Here is a 19727-nt window from a genome sequence, read left to right on the forward strand (position 1 = left end):
TCATTACATATCTGGCTGAAGCTCTTTGTACCTTTTCTATCTCATATGTTAAGTATTCTGCCATGGATGCCAGATGGTGTTACAATATTCTAATTGTGGCTGAACGTATGTTTTGTAGGCAGTTTCTTTGATATTACGGTTATTACATTGTACATTTCTTTTTATAAATCTGAGGGTGTTACTAGCTTTTGAAGATGTAAATTCAATATGTTTTTTTCGAACTAAAGTCATCACTGATAGTAATCCCAAGATATTTCGCATTTTCTGTGGTTTTTAGTTCCTGATTATGTAATTTATATGGAAAGATGATATTTTTTCATTTTTTTAGAGATTCTTATGATTTCGCATTTATCAGGATTAAATTCCATAGACCATTTACGTTCAAATTCTTCTAATTTTGTCAAATCATCTTGAAGTTTATAGGAGTCTACTAATGAGTCGATAGTGAGGTATATGATGGTGTCATCAGCAAATAAGCGTATTCTACTTTTAACAGAGTCGGGAAGGTCATTGATGAAACAAAGGAAGAGACAAGGACCCAACACTGAACCTTGGGGAACCCCTGAAAGAACTGGCAAAGAATCAGAGTGTGAGCCTTCAACTACTACAGACTGAGAACGATTACTAAGGAAAGATTGAATCCAGGATAGAGATGTTTTGTTGATACCAAGTTTCATAAGTTTATAGAGAAGAAGTTGATGATCGACTTTGTCGAAAGCTTTCGAAAAATCCATTAGAATGAGATCTGTTTGTTTTCCAGATTGGAGATTGTCAAAAATTTCCTGTGTGAAGGATAAAAGTTGAGTCTCACAGCTATGTTTAGAACGGAAGCCATGTTGGAAAGGTGTGAGAAGATTGTTGTTGTCGAGATGGCGCATGATGTTTGAGACCATGATATGCTCCATTAGTTTGGAAGCTATGCAAGTCAAAGAAATTGGTCGATAGTTTCTGGCTTTATATTTAGGACCCTTTTTGTATACAGGTGCAACAATAGCAGTTTTCCAGTCCTCTGGAACTATACCAGTTCTCAGTGAGTTCTGGAAGACTTTAGTGAGAAAAGGAGCTGTTTCGAGAGAAAGTTCTTTAAGTAATCTTGGCGACAGCTGATCCGGCCCAGACGCCATGTTTGGACTTAGATCCTTGAGCATTTTCAAAACACCTTCTACAGTTATATCAATGTCAGACATTTTATTAACTTGTTGAAATTTGTCACTTTCAAAGAGGTTGAATTCAGAAAGTTGTTTAAGACTGACTGGTTTAGGTTTTGAGAAAACAGATTCAAATTGTTTGTTTAGAATTGTTGCTTTATCATATGGTTTGGTATAAATTTTACCTTCAGATTTTAAAGGTGCTACACCATGATTGTCTGTTTTTTATGTTTTACAAAAGAATAGAACTTTTTGTTTTTACCAGATTCTGAGTCATTACAAAAGATTACCGATTCTAAATATTCCCAATAAGATTTACGTATTTCTCTTTGGATGGTGGCTTTAAGAATAGCAAGTCGCTGTCTCATATTGCTGTAACGTTCTTTTCCTTTAGCGTTTTTTACATTTAGTATGTAATTTATCTCTTTTATGTATCATTTTAATGATCTTTTTTTGTTACACAGGGAAGATCACTTCTGGGTTTAGTCATTTTGGTTGATATATATATTTACTCGATAATTCACTGATTTTATTTTTAAATTTTTCCCACAATATGTTTGGGTCATTAGATGAGAGTTTAACAAAAACATTATTAAAGTATTCATTGAGATCAGACTTGAATGAATCCCAGTTGGCTTTTTTAAATTGTTTGATTTCACGTTTTACTTGCCGAGGTCTACCAGTTTTGATGTTCATTTCATGAAAGACAGTATGATAATCTGACGATCCAAGACTAAGTAAGATTTTGGTGGAATGAACTTGAGAAGGTTGGTTTGTCAAGAATAAATCAAGAACATTGTTTTCTCTTGTCGGTTCTTTTACTACCTGATCCAGGTTGAAATTTGTAAGATTTTCCAAGAATTGTTCATATAATGATTTAAATTTACAAGAATCCCTAACTGTACCAGACGTCCAATCTATATCAGGCATGTTTAAATCGCCTAGTATCCAAACTATGCTATTTCTAGATACATTCTGTAGAGAGTTCCACAAGGACAACAGGCTATTTTGATCATTTTCATGAGGTTTGTAAAATGCAGACAAATAGATAGTTTTGACCCCTGGAATGCTTAATTTTGTCCATACTATGTTACAATCTGGGTCAGTCTTTAAGTCAGGTTGTTCCTCACAAACAAATCTATTGGAAACAGCCAACATTACACCACCCCCTTTACCACTGGTTCTATCATCTCTTAAAAACTTAAAATTGGTTATCTTCAGGAAAAATTTCCGAAGAACAAATATCTGGTTTCAACCATGTTTCAGTGAGCGCGATGATATCAGGTTTTAACTGGTCTAACAGAAGGTGAAATTCTGGAATTTTATTTCTTATTGATCTACAATTTATATTTAAAATGGTTACGCGTTCATCATTAACTTTTCCTGTGTTTACTTTATATGGGATACTGTTGTCATTTTTATGAACCTTTTCAGGATGTTGTGGCATGGTTTTAGTGTTTTTAGGTGTTGGTGTAAATTTAGGTTTCATATGCTGATATGATCTGTTTGGTGAGTTAGTATGTTCCGAGATGTTTTTGGGATCTGATATGTGTTGGTAAGATGTGCTATCAGAAGATTGCTGTTCTGTGGCAGAAAAGCTGTTGGTATCCGCCAATGTATTCAGTTAATCCATCAGACGTCCAGAATAGTTAGGGAGGCCACAGCGCAAACACAACCAGACAAGCCTAGAATCTGAGAGTTTTTCGTATGTGCTGCCATCTATCCCCTGACATGACGCATGGTACCATTGGTCACAATCCTCGCAATAGATCCCACTCTGGCTCCAGGTGCAATAGCCACACAGGAAATCCTGGGTTTCAGACAGAGATGACTGGAGACCTGCAATGGGTTGGACTCAACATTTGAGGATTGATTTATCGGGAGAGAGAATATGTACATTAATGTTGTTTTGCTCTTGTGATGTTTATCCAGTAAGTGTATGTTTTTAATGGCTTTACTGAGAAAGGCAATGCAGGATGATTTTCTGTCCTGTTGTCATCGGACATGAAAATTGTTCCTACTTGTGTTTCATGTGTTGGCATATAGAGACATTTTCCCAATCAATAAAACTAACCATAGAAACTCACAATAGGATACGGTCTAGATATTTTCTTAGTACAATAAACAATAAAACTAAGCCAAAAGTATAAGTGCGACATCCATTTGATTAGTTTTACCATATTTCATCAATAACACGGACTTTTCCTTTTTATTGATATTTTGCATTTTTATTTGAGAAAAAGCAGTGGTAGGAAGAAATGTAAACAAAATCAGAGAAATGTGCGCTTAACATGAAATAACAACTATATTTCCCGTCTCTGGACTTCGCTACCTCAGTATCTGTCATACATCAAACGTCACAAGATGATCTCACACTAGAGACCATATCATGCTTTCTTTGCACGAGACCTGCACGTAACCAATATCATGCTATTTAACTTTTATATATTTTCAGCTTAGATTCTACTATATTTTTACGCCAAACTGTTTGGACTACACTACCACAAGAACACCGTTGGCATTCATCAGTAATTCAAATACCAGTACACATATAACAAACAATGCTGCTTGCATAAACTGCGAAATGATACACAAAACATGTGTTAATTTTCATATGGTCAATATCTTGACAAAATCTTGATATTTAGATTATTATTTGATTTGCACTTTGTTCAGCTACATGTATATACTTTTTAAACTTCAAATCGTAATATAAATAATTCCGAAAACGGCTGTCAATGAAACACCATATTTTGCCCATTCAGGCTATCAGAAAAGAGCGTAAATTCATCTGTTTAACCAGGGTCTTTCAAAAATGAGTGACCCTGGTTTAACATAAGAAAAGTTGTCAATATGCAGCATTTCAAAACAAAATAACTTTTATACATTATAAATATAGTATTTCATGATTACACATGAGGATTTCAGAAGAAAGTATATGAAAAATGAATAACTTTGAAGAAATCTGTACATATGGATACAGACGACAATTGAAAACAAGTGAAAAAAGGGCATGCTGTTAAAGTGTTATTTTGCAATGTCCGTATTTGGAGACGAGTATCAACATCTTTTTCTATTTCTTTTTTATCAAGGAAACATTTCATAGTCCACCTATATACAAAAAGTCTCTATTCACTTTTTACCTCTTTTGCCGAACAGATCCAGGAAGACAGGAATAAACAAGTTCCCTCAAATCATATAATATCGTTCTCTTTAATCGATTTGAAAGCAAATTTGCTTAATTTATTTCTGATTTTGTTATGTTCAATAAGCCATAACTGAAAACAACATCTCCAATCGCTATATTTTCTCCGCACAGAAATACTCTGATTTCAATGGTAAAACAATATCTTCCTCGTCTGTGAAGTATGTATCCAGTACAGCTTGAAACTTCCTCTCCGCTCTCTGTTTTTCTGCTTTATCCAGTCGCACTATAACGCTTATTGACATGAAATGGTTTAACATGAAATTCTTGTTACCCTGAAAGAAGTATGAATTTGTTGTACTCACATTGGTTGTGTTTTCTATCCCCAAACAACATTTTTAATATAGAGAATCTATTAGATTTATCATTCATAATCACATTAGAACTTTGTATGGGTTTTTGGTCTTTTGCTTTGTTCTTTTTTCTTTTTTCTTTTTAAATTTTAATTACTTTTGTGGAAGGCTTGCTTTCAGTTTTGCTATTAGTGCTGTTGCCGCTATTGCTTCATATCCTTGTTTCATTTTCTTTTACATTTGTTTCGTTTTCATTAGAATACATCATTATTAGTTATATTTGTAAAAGATTCATGTTTATCAAAACTCTTACAACATACCGGTAATGGAAATCTCTCCACTGATTACTAAACAAGTACTGGCTTAATTTTTAAAATAAGTGATACATTTTTGTAAGCAATTAAATGAACAAATAGAATTTACATTAATGATTATACCTTCATAGCATTATTCCCTATACTTTCCACGTGTTCAATACATCTGAATGACAGACAACCATCAAATGATTTTTCCCATTCGCCCAGAATTTTACGTGGAGTGCCGTCATAATATAACGTAAGCACGTCTTCCATTTTTCTAACCCATCCAATCTGAAAATCTCTTGTCAGCCATACTAAAACTGTACAAAAGAAAAAGACATTCAGTTTTCAAATTTAATAAATATGTTGCATAAATGAACGCTGGTATTCTTTGTAATTATGTTTACAAGTACATTTTGAAATCAAAGGTAACTGACATTGGATTACTATTACCGTATGACAACTTGTACATACATAAACGACCAAAGTTATCAAAAATCAGTAACTGACTATTACTTTTCTTGTATAAAAATTCGAGCAATAATTTTAAGTTGAATATTTCAGTTTAAAACACTTACTAAGTCTCCCTCCAGTAACTAAAACTCGAGAAATTTCCTTTACGTTTTCTTCTGTGGCGAACCAGTGGAAACACTGCGCACAGATAATGTTCTGAAAAATACGGCAGTTTTAAAATGATAGAACAGTTATTTCGAGTTATAACTTAACTTTTTAAATGATAGCACAGTAATCTAAATATGTAACTTTGTCTCATTTTTGAAATTGTAGCACCATAGTTTCGAGTTGTAACTTATTATAGTATTTCAAATGATAGAACGATAGCTTGTTCAGTTTTATTTATACGTTTGTAGGTTATTTGCCCACTGTATTTCAGTTAAACATTGGCAGCCAAATAAGTTAAGATATATATTCTATATTGCATTCTCTGCATTCAACTTAAATGACTTCTACAAAGAAACAAATTAATGCATATCTAATAATCTGAAATAGAAATAATAAGCAATTAAAAGGGATGGTCCTACTCCTGCGTATAAGTCAACCAGGAAAATCTATGTCATCTGAGAATTGTGCCTGTATGGGGAGTTTGAATCATATAACTAAAATAAGACCATGTTCACTTTACAGTCTTTATTTCTATAGACCTGTCTCTTATTAAATTGTTAATATTTAAGATGGCACCCATTGCACCTTTCAACATATTTGACTCACAAATACTAGACTGTACCTGCACGGAGCTGTTCGGCAGCGGGATATTGGATGCCGAGCACACAAGGGTTCCAAGGTCTTGCGTTTGTTGTCTTAGAACTGACAAAAAGTCTTTAAGTGGGTCAGATGCCAGATATCGGGACTTCTGTAACTGAAGTTGAAAAAGTTGGAGTTCATTTAAGTTTTGTTTCATGCAGAAAAGGCTCTCCTACCAAGTAAAACAAATATGCACAATATGAAGAACCGAAGTTTTCAAAGGCTCACTTGTTAAATATTAAAATGCATGTTTCTGCAACGGGTTGTTCTTGCTGTGGGCTTTCTACGACCATGCCAATGGTGACTGTTTCCAAAGCATGTTTCTAAGATGTGTTCTGCTTATGGTACATCTCGTAGCGAGTGTTTCCTTGAATGTTTTAAGTATCTATAAGTTTTAACATCAACTGATACCGAGAAACGTTTGCTTCATTTAAAGTACGATTCTTTACTATGACATGAAGGAAATTACATTTGTAAACCTTTCTAGGATTTTCCTCGTAAATTTCCCAGTACCCGCTCCAAGTTCCAAAATATCGTAATGAACGTCTGCAACACAACAACAGTTAAACATTTAAAATGAAATAATTTGATATAATTATGTATCAATAATGTATGCAGTTAGTCGCCTATATCTTACAAAAATATATTTTTTTTAGTAAATATAAAAGCATTAGACATCTAACATTTCAATTTAGGGATAACGCATGTTTTTCGTGTTAAAACATCTGCTGAATCCCGAGGGACTGTTTGGTGCTCGAACCCGCTAGGACGAGGGTACCAACGTATACCGAGGAATCTTCTGATGTTATGACAAGAAACAAATGTGCGTAAACGCTATTCTAGCATAAAACGTGCCAAAAAAAAAAAAACAACTTTAAAATGAATATATGTCTAGCAACGTCATTCAATATTCATTAAATGCAGATTAGAGAACAACAATTGTTTTCCTATAGACTTTCATTAACATTATGGCGTGTGCGGCCTTCCATAAATCGAAACATGTACATGTATATCTAATCACATTTTTTTCAAGAACTGTCTTAATTAGTTCCACCACAATATCGAAAGAAGAACATATGAATATTGATACTTTATTTGAGTTATTTTGACATCGTTAGCATGGCAAGAGAAATTCGTTAGATGAAACTTCTTTTTCAATACACATAAAGTGTAGCAATTATTGTCAAAAATGTAAAAGAATATACTCTAAATACAGTAAAAATTCTAGGTTTGAAAAAAAAATCACTTTTGGGTTTGTTTGCACCACTGACCGATCGGAACGGACAAACTTTACCTTATTCCCATGTGTAAGATTACCTTTATTCCCAGTCATAGTAATAAGTCCCTGTACTTTTTTGATTTGGTGGCCTCTGACCTGGATCGGGATTTAAATCTCCCGCATTGAGTGTACGCACGCATTGAATGTACACCGTTAAACCAATGTTAAAGATAACCCTAACACTGTACGCTCAATACGTGCGTACATCCAATATAGGGGCGAAATAATGTTGCCGCTCTGACCTGCACGGGAATGTCAACGTTGTTTCGATAACGTTGTCGTCATTAGCTTCTGAATAATCCGTTTCATGTTAACTTGGCCATGGAACGCGCAAAAAGGTATTTTAACAGCTCGTGAGTGCGAGACACGTTTACTGTCCCTTTAAAGCACACACTGAAAACGTCAAAATCTAGAATGTATCTTCCATAATAAGACGTTGCAACTAGGACAAAACGCATTACCACAAGGATTTACTGTTGATCATTTTACTGATTGGCAAATTAAAAAATAATGGACCCCTTACACGCCGTTACTGGCCCCCTTCAAAGTCTATGATTGCGAAAGCCTAATTTTAAAACACTCCAAACATGTTCAAATAAAAAAAGGTACCATTGTAATGAGGTTTTACCATTATTTTCTATGTACAAATTCTCTACAACATGAGACACAAGTTCATCGGTATACTCTGGTCTGTACTGTTCATAAAATGTTCCCTGCAGAATGGAAAATATATAAACAGAAATAAAGCTGAACATGTTAAGTTAATTCTATTGCAAATGAAATTATTCTATTTCACGTTCAATAATAATTTAATTTTCAGTAAATTCTCGCAGGTCTAAAATTATGAGAATGGTTTATATAAGTAATGTTGTTGTTATTATTATCATTATTATAATTTTTTTTATTTCATTTCTAAGTTCGTTGTTTATGTTACAAGCAAAGTAATGAACAAAGCTTAAAAATACTAAATTTTCGTTTAACACAATTTTATCTATGAATAGTTCTTTTCATGAAACTTTGCCTAAAGGTATTTCCTACAGTAATGTCTTTAGGATTTCAGAAGTAAAAATACTTCACTAGAATAAAAGAAAGAATGGCAACTTCACTTTACTGTGTCTAAAACTTCGAGCATAACCCAGAACTGTTGATACTGGACATGGATTTTTAAGGACATTCCACAAAAAGCATGTTTATTTTGATTACAGACTAATTGAAATAAGCTTAACTCACCTCCTTGAAACCTTCACGTGCAGTTCTGTGTATTCCTCCTTTAGCTGATATTGACATTTTGTTTTTCCGTATTTGTTGCAAAGATCTAGAATATTTGTTGAAAAGGTCTCACTCTCTGGAGAAGATACAAAATTTTACACGACACGTATGCATTTTTACCCATAATAGTACTTTGCACATTATGCACGTCGGTAATATGATGCTGAACTCTTGGAATCAAAATACTTTCAAGGAAGGTAACCATATAGATGACTCCTCCAGAAGATTTCATTTCCAGAAGGTTTCCTGGCGTTCTTTAATATTACAGGTGTAATGCTCCAGTACACGACACTCTGATCCTAAGATTAGTTATTTAATGACCGAACCCACGACTTCTGGTTTCAAAGTTAGACAGTGTTACCACGTGCCCACTGTGTCTTCTCTTTTCTTCATTGACTCGTCACTTGACCCGCAACCTTCAAAGTATAAATGTCTCATTGACCTTAACCAAGCATGGTTTGAATTGAAACTGAATATTTTCGTTACAACATTTGAACACTTTTTTTTTGGTGGTGTGTTGGGGGGTGGGGGGAGAGGTGGTAGAGAATCCGTATTGGGACAGTAATTCAAGAGATTTGGAATAATGTTGGAATAATGTAATGATGCTTTACCATCTAAACTATCAGACCATTTGTGTAAGTTTACACCTTATTACAAACAAGAAATATCTTTAAAAATGATGGTCGGCGAATTGTAATAAGGAAAGAAGTTTCTGAATTTTTCATCTAACATTCATCTTTCATCTAACATTTTTCAAATTGCAAAACTAAACACCGCACTTCAACAATTTAAATGGTTCTCTTTTAATTTTTCGCAAAGGTTTCGTGGGGTTGCAATTTTGTTTCGTTTATCCTTAGACGAATAATTACAGCAGTAGTTTGATGAAGATTCATGAAGCGGTTCATGAGAAGAGGTCATTAAACGTGTTTATATTTTTAGCTAAATTGGTCCCTATCCCCATTTGTAACAAAATAGCAGGAGACCTTACGATATTGTTACACATCGAGTTTGATAAAAATCCATTACATTTTAGTGGTTAATGCGAAGAAAGGCATATCTACTTTTAGCTATAGTGGTCCTTAATAGGGTCCAAGTTCCTATATCAATAAATTTGGAAGAGGACCTTATAATGATGCCCAGACCAAGTATGACAAAGATCCACCAAGCTGTTCATGAGACGCTGTATAAAGGCATTTCTAGTTTTAGCTCTAGCAGCCCCTAAAAGGGGTCAAATGTCCCAGCTGAAGAAAGTTGAAAAAATCAATTAAAGGATTTTTTTATTTATTATTTTTATTTATTTTGAAAATAGGCCAACTGATCCCGCTTTAACAAATGCATATTCGCTATTCATGAATCTTTGGACAATGACGTTACACCTATAAAAATGTGAAGGTCAAGCAAAACATACAATTGTAATTATTTCAATATTTCTGTTTCATAAACAAAGTTTGACCGTAGTCATATCACATAGATAAATTGTATGAGATTCAGTCATTATATAGCATATATATAATGAAACAGATTTCAAGTGAGTTCAATATTTGCATACCATACTAAAGAAAACTATTCATATATAATAAATCAGTTAAATAACTTATAACAAATATATCAAAGCAAACAAGTACTCATTTTAATATGCAATCAGAATAAGCCACTAAAGCAAGAAACCTTTTTATATACAGACGACAATTGTAACAAGGAAAATCTTTTAAAAGCTCTTCTCTACATAAAAGACTCTTATCACACCCTTATCCATGTGATACGCAGACCGTATTCAGCTCTTTCTTTTATTTGATATATGTTGGTATTTGAACAGTTTTTTTATCATATTTATTAAACTTACTTATCATTTTGAGATATATCAATATTCTTGCTAAATATACTGAGCCAAATTTAGCTTTAAAACTGTGAACAGCGTCGTTTAGGATAAACGCTTTGTCTACATTTCACTCAGCGTAGCACAATCAACAGAGTGAAAGAAATTGACACTCTCGTCCAATCAGGCAGAGTGTTGCATAGATCTTCCATTTTGACAAATTATCTCTAATGCGTTATCAAGTAGTTTGATTTGCAAACTGAAGTCACGTGGCATAGGTAACGAAAACGAATTTAGACGGCGTTCGCCGAAAAAAAAAGTTTGATATTGCGACAAATATATTTGTCAAGGACTTCTAGAAAACCTGATTCCAATTGAGGAGATCATTACAGGCGTGGTCTAATGTTACGAGCCAGAGAAAACTGCAACAAGAGCAGGACTTAAATTATTTTCTCACGGAATACAAAAAGCTGGAGGTGATAATTTTGCACCACACTCAAGAAAACACCACAACGTACAGCGCTACTTAGTCTTAATCTTAGACGATGGGAACACTTTAAACAGGGACAAGGAGTCGGTCAGATAGTTTAAACAAAACATGATAATACTGTGAAATCATTATTATTCTTGGGTAGTGATTATTGTTGATTTTCGTGGTTGCGAAAACCCACGAAAATAAACCCCAATAAACAAGCAAAGTTCACGTACTTTAATGCCTACAAATTTATAACTCCAAGAAACAGCCGTTTGGGGTCAAAAAATGCGAATTTTAAACCCAGGAAATAAAATCGGACTTCAGTGCAATAAGAAATTTCAACGACAAAATAGCAAATGTGAAGATAGTAAGCTGACAAATTAGATGGGCTTATAGTATACATGAAGCTGACAATGTGTAAAAAAGGGATGAATTTAAAGAGATAAAGCTGAGAAAGGAAAGATAAAGGTGGAAATTGAGAAATGAAAAGGAGAATCTAAAGAGACTGACAATAGAGAGATAAAGATAAAAACTGAGACAGAAATGGAAGTGGAGAGATGGAGCTGACAAATAGCAGTTTAGAGATGGGGTTTATATTATAGAGAGACGAAAATAAGAAATGAGAGAGGTTCACAATTTGGAGATAAAGATAAAAATTGATAAATAGGGCTGACAAGATGGAACTGCCAAAGCGGCAATAAAATAATGGATCTATCAATAAAGCATGGATATGAGAGAGGAGATATTGACCCGACAGTGAGGTGGAGCTGACAATAGAAAGACTGTACTAACAACAGACAAAAACTCTGGCTTTGGAAAGATCGACATTGCATTGGTGGATGCATACTTGTCAAATATTTTACAAGACTGCCATGTGCAGAAAACTAAATACATGCTGATATCAGAATCGAAGACCTTAATGTTCAAAGTATGTACAGGGAGTCTCCGTGGCCAAGTGGTTAAGGGTGCTGACTTCAAATACTTCCCCTCAGCGATATGGGTTTGAGCCTCACTTGGGGCGTAGAATTCTTCATGTGAGGAAGTCATCCATCTGGCTTACGGAAGGCTTGTGGGCCACCTAGGGTCTTCCTCCACCATCAAAGCTGGAAAGTCAACATATGACATATAACTGTGTTGGCGTGACGTTAAACCCAGCAAAGTACGTAAACTTACAGCAGGTATCTATTGACAACTATGTTTACAAAGAATTGTAACAGTTTCTGACATTTTTCATGAAACAAATGGCCAGTGAATATAGAGCCCTCATTAACACCTTTATATATATATATATATATATATATATATATATATATATATATATATATATATATATAAAAGAAAAACATCCAATGGGTTTGCTCTATCTGTATTTCTGGATGTTTTTCTTTTTTATTTATTATATACTTGTCCAGGAGTAACTTTTAGTATTTTCTATTATATATATATATATATATATATATATATATATATATATATATATATATATATATATATATATATATTAAAAAAGTCAGTAAAATCCTTGTGCAGGTATAAAATATATAAAAGTTCAATTTGTAAGGAATAAACAGCAGCAGACTTCTGTGTTTTACAATTATTTTAATTCTTCACTGCAAGCGCTTTCAATACATATATCTTCAGGCAGTTTACATTTTGAAATAATGTACAATGACGTCACGTCATAACAAAAATTACGGGAAACGTCGTAAACAGACGTTGCGGCAAACTTCAAGAAAAATATATTGTACACTCAAGAATACCCTGTGTATGTATGCACACAAAACTTGAAACAGATATATTATACCATTTAAAAGGGAGTTAATAACTGTGCTTAAAACATATTTATGCTCGATATATCAGTTTAACAAATAATATCAAGATGATTAATTAAAAAGTAATAATAGCTTAAAAATCAGTTATGAATACAGTAAAGAGAAAGAATTCCTCAAATTACCCTCACGTTCTTTATGACAAAAGTGGTATATAACCAATGATAGATATAGCATCAAAAATTAAAGGGAGGTAATAAAATTTAAAGCTAAAACTGTATTTCAGGAAAGAAAAGAGATGAAAATTTAAAAACAGAGCAATATAGTACGTTAAATGTACACAGTTGATGGTATTAATTTCTAAACAATTATGACCAATACTATTCCACGTGTAAAGATAGATGAGCAAGCATATATAAAGAGGAGATTCTAGTTACACTGAACATAAACAAATAAATTTAAGGAGCCCGCCATACCCGCGGGTCCCAAGAACCACTAACAAACGCTGTTAAGTTCTGGTTTCAAAACGTTTATAAAATGTAGTTCTTTCTCATCTCTGAAACTGTTACTATTAGTCAAATCTTTGTAAAGAGGGAATATTTCAAACTTCCCACCAGAGCATTTATGGATATGTTTATTTACTTTCAGGATACGTAGTTCATCATTATTAGTTTGTTGTCTATGTAGTGTCATTCGTCGGCACAGTTCATTCTTTGTTTGACCGATGTAAAATTGTTTGCAATTCGCGCAGATGATAGAATAAATAACATTTTTTGAAATACAATTCATATTCTGTTTAACAGTAAACGTTTTACCATTTGAAAATCTAATTGAGTCACCTTCTAGCAAATCTGGACACGTCTTACATCTGCTTCTGTTACACTTTGTTACAGTCGCGATATTTTCCACCATATCAAATTTCGATTTAGATAGAATGCGTTTTAAGCTTTTTGGTTGCCTTTTACTATTTATTATTCTTTTCTGTTGTAAAACATTTTTCATCCTGTCACTGTTCTGCAGCATTGCTTTGCATGTTTGTATTGCCGGCGACATGTTCTTATTACGTGGGTTAAAAGTTGTTACAAATGGAATGACATTATAATCCGATGTTTGATTTTCGCGATTATTCGTTGCTATAGGTCCTTTTGATTTCGCCTTTGATATTCCGTGCTTAATAATTTCTTCTGGATAGTTTTGTTTCAATAATTGTAACTTTAATTCTGAAAGTCGTGTTTCTTGTAACTGTTTATCTTTCACTATAGTGATTATTCTTGAAGCTAAGTTAAACGGTATATTAACCTTAGTATGTTTAGGGTGGCAGGAATTAAAGTTTAAGTAGTTATGTGTGTCAGTAGATTTACAGTACAGGTCCGTCGTTATACTATTTCCAGATTTTTTAACAAGAATATCTAAGAACGGCATGATAACATCATTCTCGCTGCATGTGAACTGTATACTTGGATGTAACTTATTAAGTTCTTGCAAAAGAAGATATGCCTCTAGTCAGAAATAAAACTGGATGGAATCCTCCTAAGAGCAAAGACAAGGTATTAGAGGAAGTAATTCAATCGTTGAAAGAATACCCCACAGATAGCAATGCTTCAATTAAAGGTAATTTATCTAAAAACAGCAAAACTGCATTAAAAACACTACTGGATAACACATCATTAATTATCAAAGAAGCAGATAAAGGCGGAGCCGTGGTATGTATGGATAAGAAATATTATAGAGACAAAATTTTAGAAATGTTGAGTGATACTAGTTATTACGAAAGCATAGATGAACATGCAGATTCCAGAACGCAACGGTTAATACACGATACTATAAATAAGTATGGCAAAGGTTTAATGAAAGAAGAAAAAGACTATTTATTAAATTTTGAATACACAACTAGTTATTTCTACGGCTTACCAAAGATCCATAAAAGTAAGATAATAGCAGATGAACTAAAGAAACAAAACTCCGAATACATAAAAGTCCCAATTCCAGATGACGTTCCTTTCAGACCAATAGTCGGTGGACCTAATAGTGTTACGCAGAGACTCAGTCATTTTCTTGATATTATACTAAAACCATTTTGTGAAGAGGTCCCCAGTTTCATCAGAGACGACTTAGATTTTCTTAACTATTTACCAGAACAGGTCGAAGAGAATTCAACACTCGTAACCTTTGATGTAATAAGCTTATACACAAATATCCCTCATGACCTTGGATTGGAAGCGGTTCGTTTTTGGATAGAAAAAATACCAGGAAAAATAGAGACACGTTTTAAAATAGCTTTCATTCTTAAATCTCTTCAAATTATACTACAGAACAACGTTTTTTATTTTGACGGTAGATTCTACGTCCAGAAAAAGGGCACAGCAATGGGTACGAGGGTCGCTCCAACTTACGCAACATTAGTACTTGGATACTTAGAGGAAACACTTTACAACAATATAAAACATAGATACAGTTCTGAATTTGCCAGTTACTTACGCCTTAACTGGAAGCGATTTCTGGATGATTGTTTTTTAATTCTGAACAAGAAAATTAACGCATTAGAATTTTTGCAAGAACTTAATAAGTTACATCCAAGTATACAGTTCACATGCAGCGAGAATGATGTTATCATGCCGTTCTTAGATATTCTTGTTAAAAAATCTGGAAATAGTATAACGACGGACCTGTACTGTAAATCTACTGACACACATAACTACTTAAACTTTAATTCCTGCCACCCTAAACATACTAAGGTTAATATACCGTTTAACTTAGCTTCAAGAATAATCACTATAGTGAAAGATAAACAGTTACAAGAAACACGACTTTCAGAATTAAAGTTACAATTATTGAAACAAAACTATCCAGAAGAAATTATTAAGCACGGAATATCAAAGGCGAAATCAAAAGGACCTATAGCAACGAATAATCGCGAAAATCAAACATCGGATTATAATGTCATTCCATTTGTAACAACTTTTAACCCACGTAATAAGAACATGTCGCCGGCAATACAAACATGCAAAGCAATGCTGCAGAACAGTGACAGGATGAAAAATGTTTTACAACAGAAAAGAATAATAAATAGTAAAAGGCAACCAAAAAGCTTAAAACGCATTCTATCTAAATCGAAATTTGATATGGTGGAAAATATCGCGACTGTAACAAAGTGTAACAGAAGCAGATGTAAGACGTGTCCAGATTTGCTAGAAGGTGACTCAATTAGATTTTCAAATGGTAAAACGTTTACTGTTAAACAGAATATGAATTGTATTTCAAAAAATGTTATTTATTCTATCATCTGCGCGAATTGCAAACAATTTTACATCGGTCAAACAAAGAATGAACTGTGCCGACGAATGACACTACATAGACAACAAACTAATAATGATGAACTACGTATCCTGAAAGTAAATAAACATATCCATAAATGCTCTGGTGGGAAGTTTGAAATATTCCCTCTTTACAAAGATTTGACTAATAGTAACAGTTTCAGAGATGAGAAAGAACTATATTTTATAAACGTTTTGAAACCAGAACTTAACAGCGTTTGTTAGTGGTTCTTGGGGCCCGCGGGTATGGCGGGCTCCTTAAATTTATTTGTTTATGTTCAGTGTAACTAGAATCTCCTCTTTATATATGCTTGCTCATCTATCTTTACACGTGGAATAGTATTGGTCATAATTGTTTAGAAATTAATACCATCAACTGTGTACATTTAACGTACTATATTGCTCTGTTTTTAAATTTTCATCTCTTTTCTTTCCTGAAATACAGTTTTAGCTTTAAATTTTATTACCTCCCTTTAATTTTTGATGCTATATCTATCATTGGTTATATACCACTTTTGTCATAAAGAACGTGAGGGTAATTTGAGGAATTCTTTCTCTTTACTGTATTCATAACTGATTTTTAAGCTATTATTACTTTTTAATTAATCATCTTGATATTATTTGTTAAACTGATATATCGAGCATAAATATGTTTTAAGCACAGTTATTAACTCCCTTTTAAATGGTATAATATATCTGTTTCAAGTTTTGTGTGCATACATACACAGGGTATTCTTGAGTGTACAATATATTTTTCTTGAAGTCTGCCGCAACGTCTGTTTACGACGTTTCCCGTAATTTTTGTTATGACGTGACGTCATTGTACATTATTTCAAAATGTAAACTGCCTGAAGATATATGTATTGAAAGCGCTTGCAGTGAAGAATTAAAATAATTGTAAAACACAGAAGTCTGCTGCTGTTTATTCCTTACAAATTGAACTTTTATATATATATATATATATATATATATATATATATATATATTACCGTCAAACAATGATATATATGGGCCATTCCATGAGAAAACCTGTATCAGTGACATGATATAATAATGATAATTGCATAATGAATAGATTAAAATACTTAAAAATTACTGTTTTTCATGTGTTCAATCAAAAACTAGAACAGGTAGTGTATTATAATATTAGGTATCCACCACAAAATCAGATTTGATCATAATTATTTTACAAGTAGATGCCATTTTTTGTTGTAGTCCAAAACATCCAGGTAGCAGGAGGATAGAAGGGTTTATAGATAAAATGCCTATGAGGAAATCAAATATATACACGATTTAAGTAGTTTTCAAGTGAAATGAATTTTAAACTGTCACAGAGTTTTCAAATAAATCGTTTACTGCAAAGTGTCTGACCTTGACCTTTGAGACAGGGTCTAGGTACTGTGTGCAACAAATGTTATAATTATGGGAAACATTGTACCAAGAAATATTGAAATACCTTGATAACTGACAGAGTTGTAGATGGGCCATAAAATAGACCCTTTAACTTATGACCATGACCTTTGAGCTAGGGGGCTTGCACTCAACATGTCTTTTTGACATGGTGTGTGTGCCAGGTTGAATACCTATTCATGCAATGCAAAGTTGACCATACAAGAAAAACTATTTAAAGTCTTTGACATCAAGTGTGACCTTGATGTTTGAGATTGGGATCTGGGTCTTGCACATGACACATTGCAAACATTTTGTGTAAAGTAATATTGAAAGGCCTTGGTGAATAGCAGAATTATGGCCTGGACACAAAAAAAACCCTGTCAACCTTTGACAAGAGTGACCTTGACCTTTGAGCTAGAGCTTTTAGTCTTGCATTAAATGCATTGTTTTGTTATGGTGACTGATTGTGCCAAGTTGCTTAAATACCTGTATGTGCATTGAACAGACAAGAACACCCTAAAATGTTTGATATCTAAATGTGATCTTGACATCTGAGATAGGGGTCTGGGTTTTGCATGCAACACATTGTGACATTATGGGGAACATTTCAAGTAAAGTAATACTGAAATTCCTTGATGAACGGCAGAGTAATTGACCAAACACAGAACAGGTCCTGTTAACCTTTAACTTCCAAGCGAGACCTTGAGGATTGAGCTAGGGGTCTGGGCCTAGCACATGACACATGATTTAAGTATACTGAACACCTGTATGAAGTAATTCCAAAATCCCACAATGGATGGTAGAATTGTGGACCAAACTTGAAGTGAGACAGACAGACAAACATTAAGACACAGGGAAACAGTCCATTGGTTGTTCCCCTTTTCTTCTTCAGAAAAAGGCAGGGAAGTAAAAAGAACTATTGAAGTACCGTATAAACCTGGAAATGACTTTGTGCTTTTTAAAGGTGCAAAATTAACCAGGATAGTCTATTAATAAACTTAAATACTGGTAGTCATGAAATCCTAACAAGCTAACATAATGGTATAATATCACTACCGAGACAAGATCATTAATAGATGTGAATACCAATTGAAAGGAAAAACATGAAATAATACTGTTGCTAGCAAATCTAGAATTACAGTAATGTTATTACATGAAGTGCATCTTTAACTTACTGACTAACATTACAGACATTTATTGCCATTATACCTAACAAACTACATACTTACAGTGTAAAGCCTGATGCAATCCTTACAATTTAGCCATCAAATGCACTTAATTTTTTTTTTTCATTTAAAACAACTAAGAACTAAACTTTAAACAGGCATTGAAAACAAACAAGGAAACTATGTTTTAGAATATTTTATTTTGAAGTGGTAACAATGTGGTCAGATATTAACAATAACAACAAACATTCCTATTGGACCAAATTTTCTAACAGCAAAAATACAATAATTATTATTGGTTGCCTCATGTTGAAATATTTCAAGGTTTGTCATACTTTCATTTTCTATTCTGTTTTCTGTTTTGGTTTTCTGAAAACCGGTATCAATTAAAGTTACTCTTTCAAGAAGTTTTGGCAAAAGTATTCAAATTTTTTTTTTTAAATTGCAAGCATAAATTATGTTATCAAAACACATTTAAGAACATGTAATTTTTTTAGAAGGAAAACCCTTTTTCCATAAGGTTAAAGACCAAAGAAATATTTTATAGAATAAGTGGGAGGGAAATTTACAATATTATGGATATTTACATAATATATCAGAAACAATGACAGTTTTCAGTTCTTAACTTCTTTTGATATTTCTGTGTAACACCAAAGATTCTTACATGCAAGACAGGATTTTCCTGTGTTTTTGCCAGTAATGGAAACATCTCACATCTGGGGAATATGAGTCGTCTACATCCAAGTGTGTAGGATGACTCATGTGCTGAAATTTATAAACAAATGCCTGAATTTATATGCTACTAAAATGATATAGGGCTTAAAAGAAAAACATTTGTTTTATTAATTTCTTTTTTTAATGAAATATATGGTATGTATTTAGGCACTTTGAAAGTTTTGAAGATTTTATTAAAAAAAAACAAAATTTGCTTGAGTCTGCTGGCAGTTTAGCATATGAGCCGTGCCATGAGAAAACCAACATAGTGGTTTTGTGACCAGCATGAAGTCAGACCAGCCTGTGCATCCGCGCAGTCTGGTCAGGA

At 33.3% G+C, this 19727-nt stretch overlaps 2 protein-coding genes across 4 annotated transcripts; one reads left to right on the top strand and one right to left on the bottom strand.

The window, feature by feature from the left end:
• Positions 1-3345: 3345 nt before the first annotated feature.
• LOC123551575 (uncharacterized) lies at positions 3346-19561 on the bottom strand. 3 transcript variants are annotated; one of them, XM_053541054.1, is made up of 9 exons: positions 18749-19561; positions 8965-9169; positions 8715-8859; positions 8113-8197; positions 6675-6751; positions 6189-6320; positions 5524-5614; positions 5084-5265; positions 3346-4628 (listed from the first exon to the last, which is right to left on the bottom strand). In XM_053541054.1, exons 3-9 carry the CDS (start codon positions 8769-8771, stop codon positions 4449-4451), a joined length of 804 nt encoding a protein of 267 aa, XP_053397029.1. In that variant the 5' UTR covers positions 8772-8859; positions 8965-9169; positions 18749-19561; the 3' UTR covers positions 3346-4448. The 3 variants fall into 3 exon arrangements, with proteins under 3 accessions (XP_053397029.1, XP_045196547.2, XP_045196545.2); XM_045340612.2 differs by lacking the exon at positions 8965-9169 and having other exon boundaries at positions 8715-8829; positions 18759-19560; XM_045340610.2 differs by lacking the exon at positions 8965-9169 and having other exon boundaries at positions 8715-8829; positions 18749-19558.
• On the top strand, positions 14307-17424 carry LOC128556608 (uncharacterized). The gene is made up of 2 exons (XM_053542157.1): positions 14307-15481; positions 17343-17424. The coding sequence occupies exons 1-2, from the start codon at positions 14307-14309 to the stop codon at positions 17422-17424; spliced, it is 1257 nt and encodes a 418-aa protein (XP_053398132.1).
• Positions 19562-19727: the final 166 nt, after the last annotated feature.

This window comes from Mercenaria mercenaria, chromosome 4 (assembly GCF_021730395.1).
Source record: "Mercenaria mercenaria strain notata chromosome 4, MADL_Memer_1, whole genome shotgun sequence".
Classification (NCBI taxonomy): domain Eukaryota; kingdom Metazoa; phylum Mollusca; class Bivalvia; order Venerida; family Veneridae; genus Mercenaria; species Mercenaria mercenaria.

Excerpts from the sequence above, each read along its gene's own strand:
- LOC123551575 (XM_053541054.1), bottom strand. The coding sequence starts at position 8,771 with ATGTCAATATCAGCTAAAGGAGGAATACACAGAACTGCACGTGAAGGT. Across the intron at positions 5,266-5,523 it reads AGTTACTGGAGGGAGACTTA|TTTTAGTATGGCTGACAAGA; the intron begins GTAAGTGTTTTA and ends TCTTTTGTACAG. Across the intron at positions 4,629-5,083 it reads TAGGGAATAATGCTATGAAG|GGTAACAAGAATTTCATGTT; the intron begins GTATAATCATTA and ends TACTTCTTTCAG.
- LOC128556608 (XM_053542157.1), top strand. The coding sequence starts at position 14,307 with ATGCCTCTAGTCAGAAATAAAACTGGATGGAATCCTCCTAAGAGCAAA. Across the intron at positions 15,482-17,342 it reads AATAGTATAACGACGGACCT|TCCAAAACATCCAGGTAGCA; the intron begins GTACTGTAAATC and ends TTTTTGTTGTAG.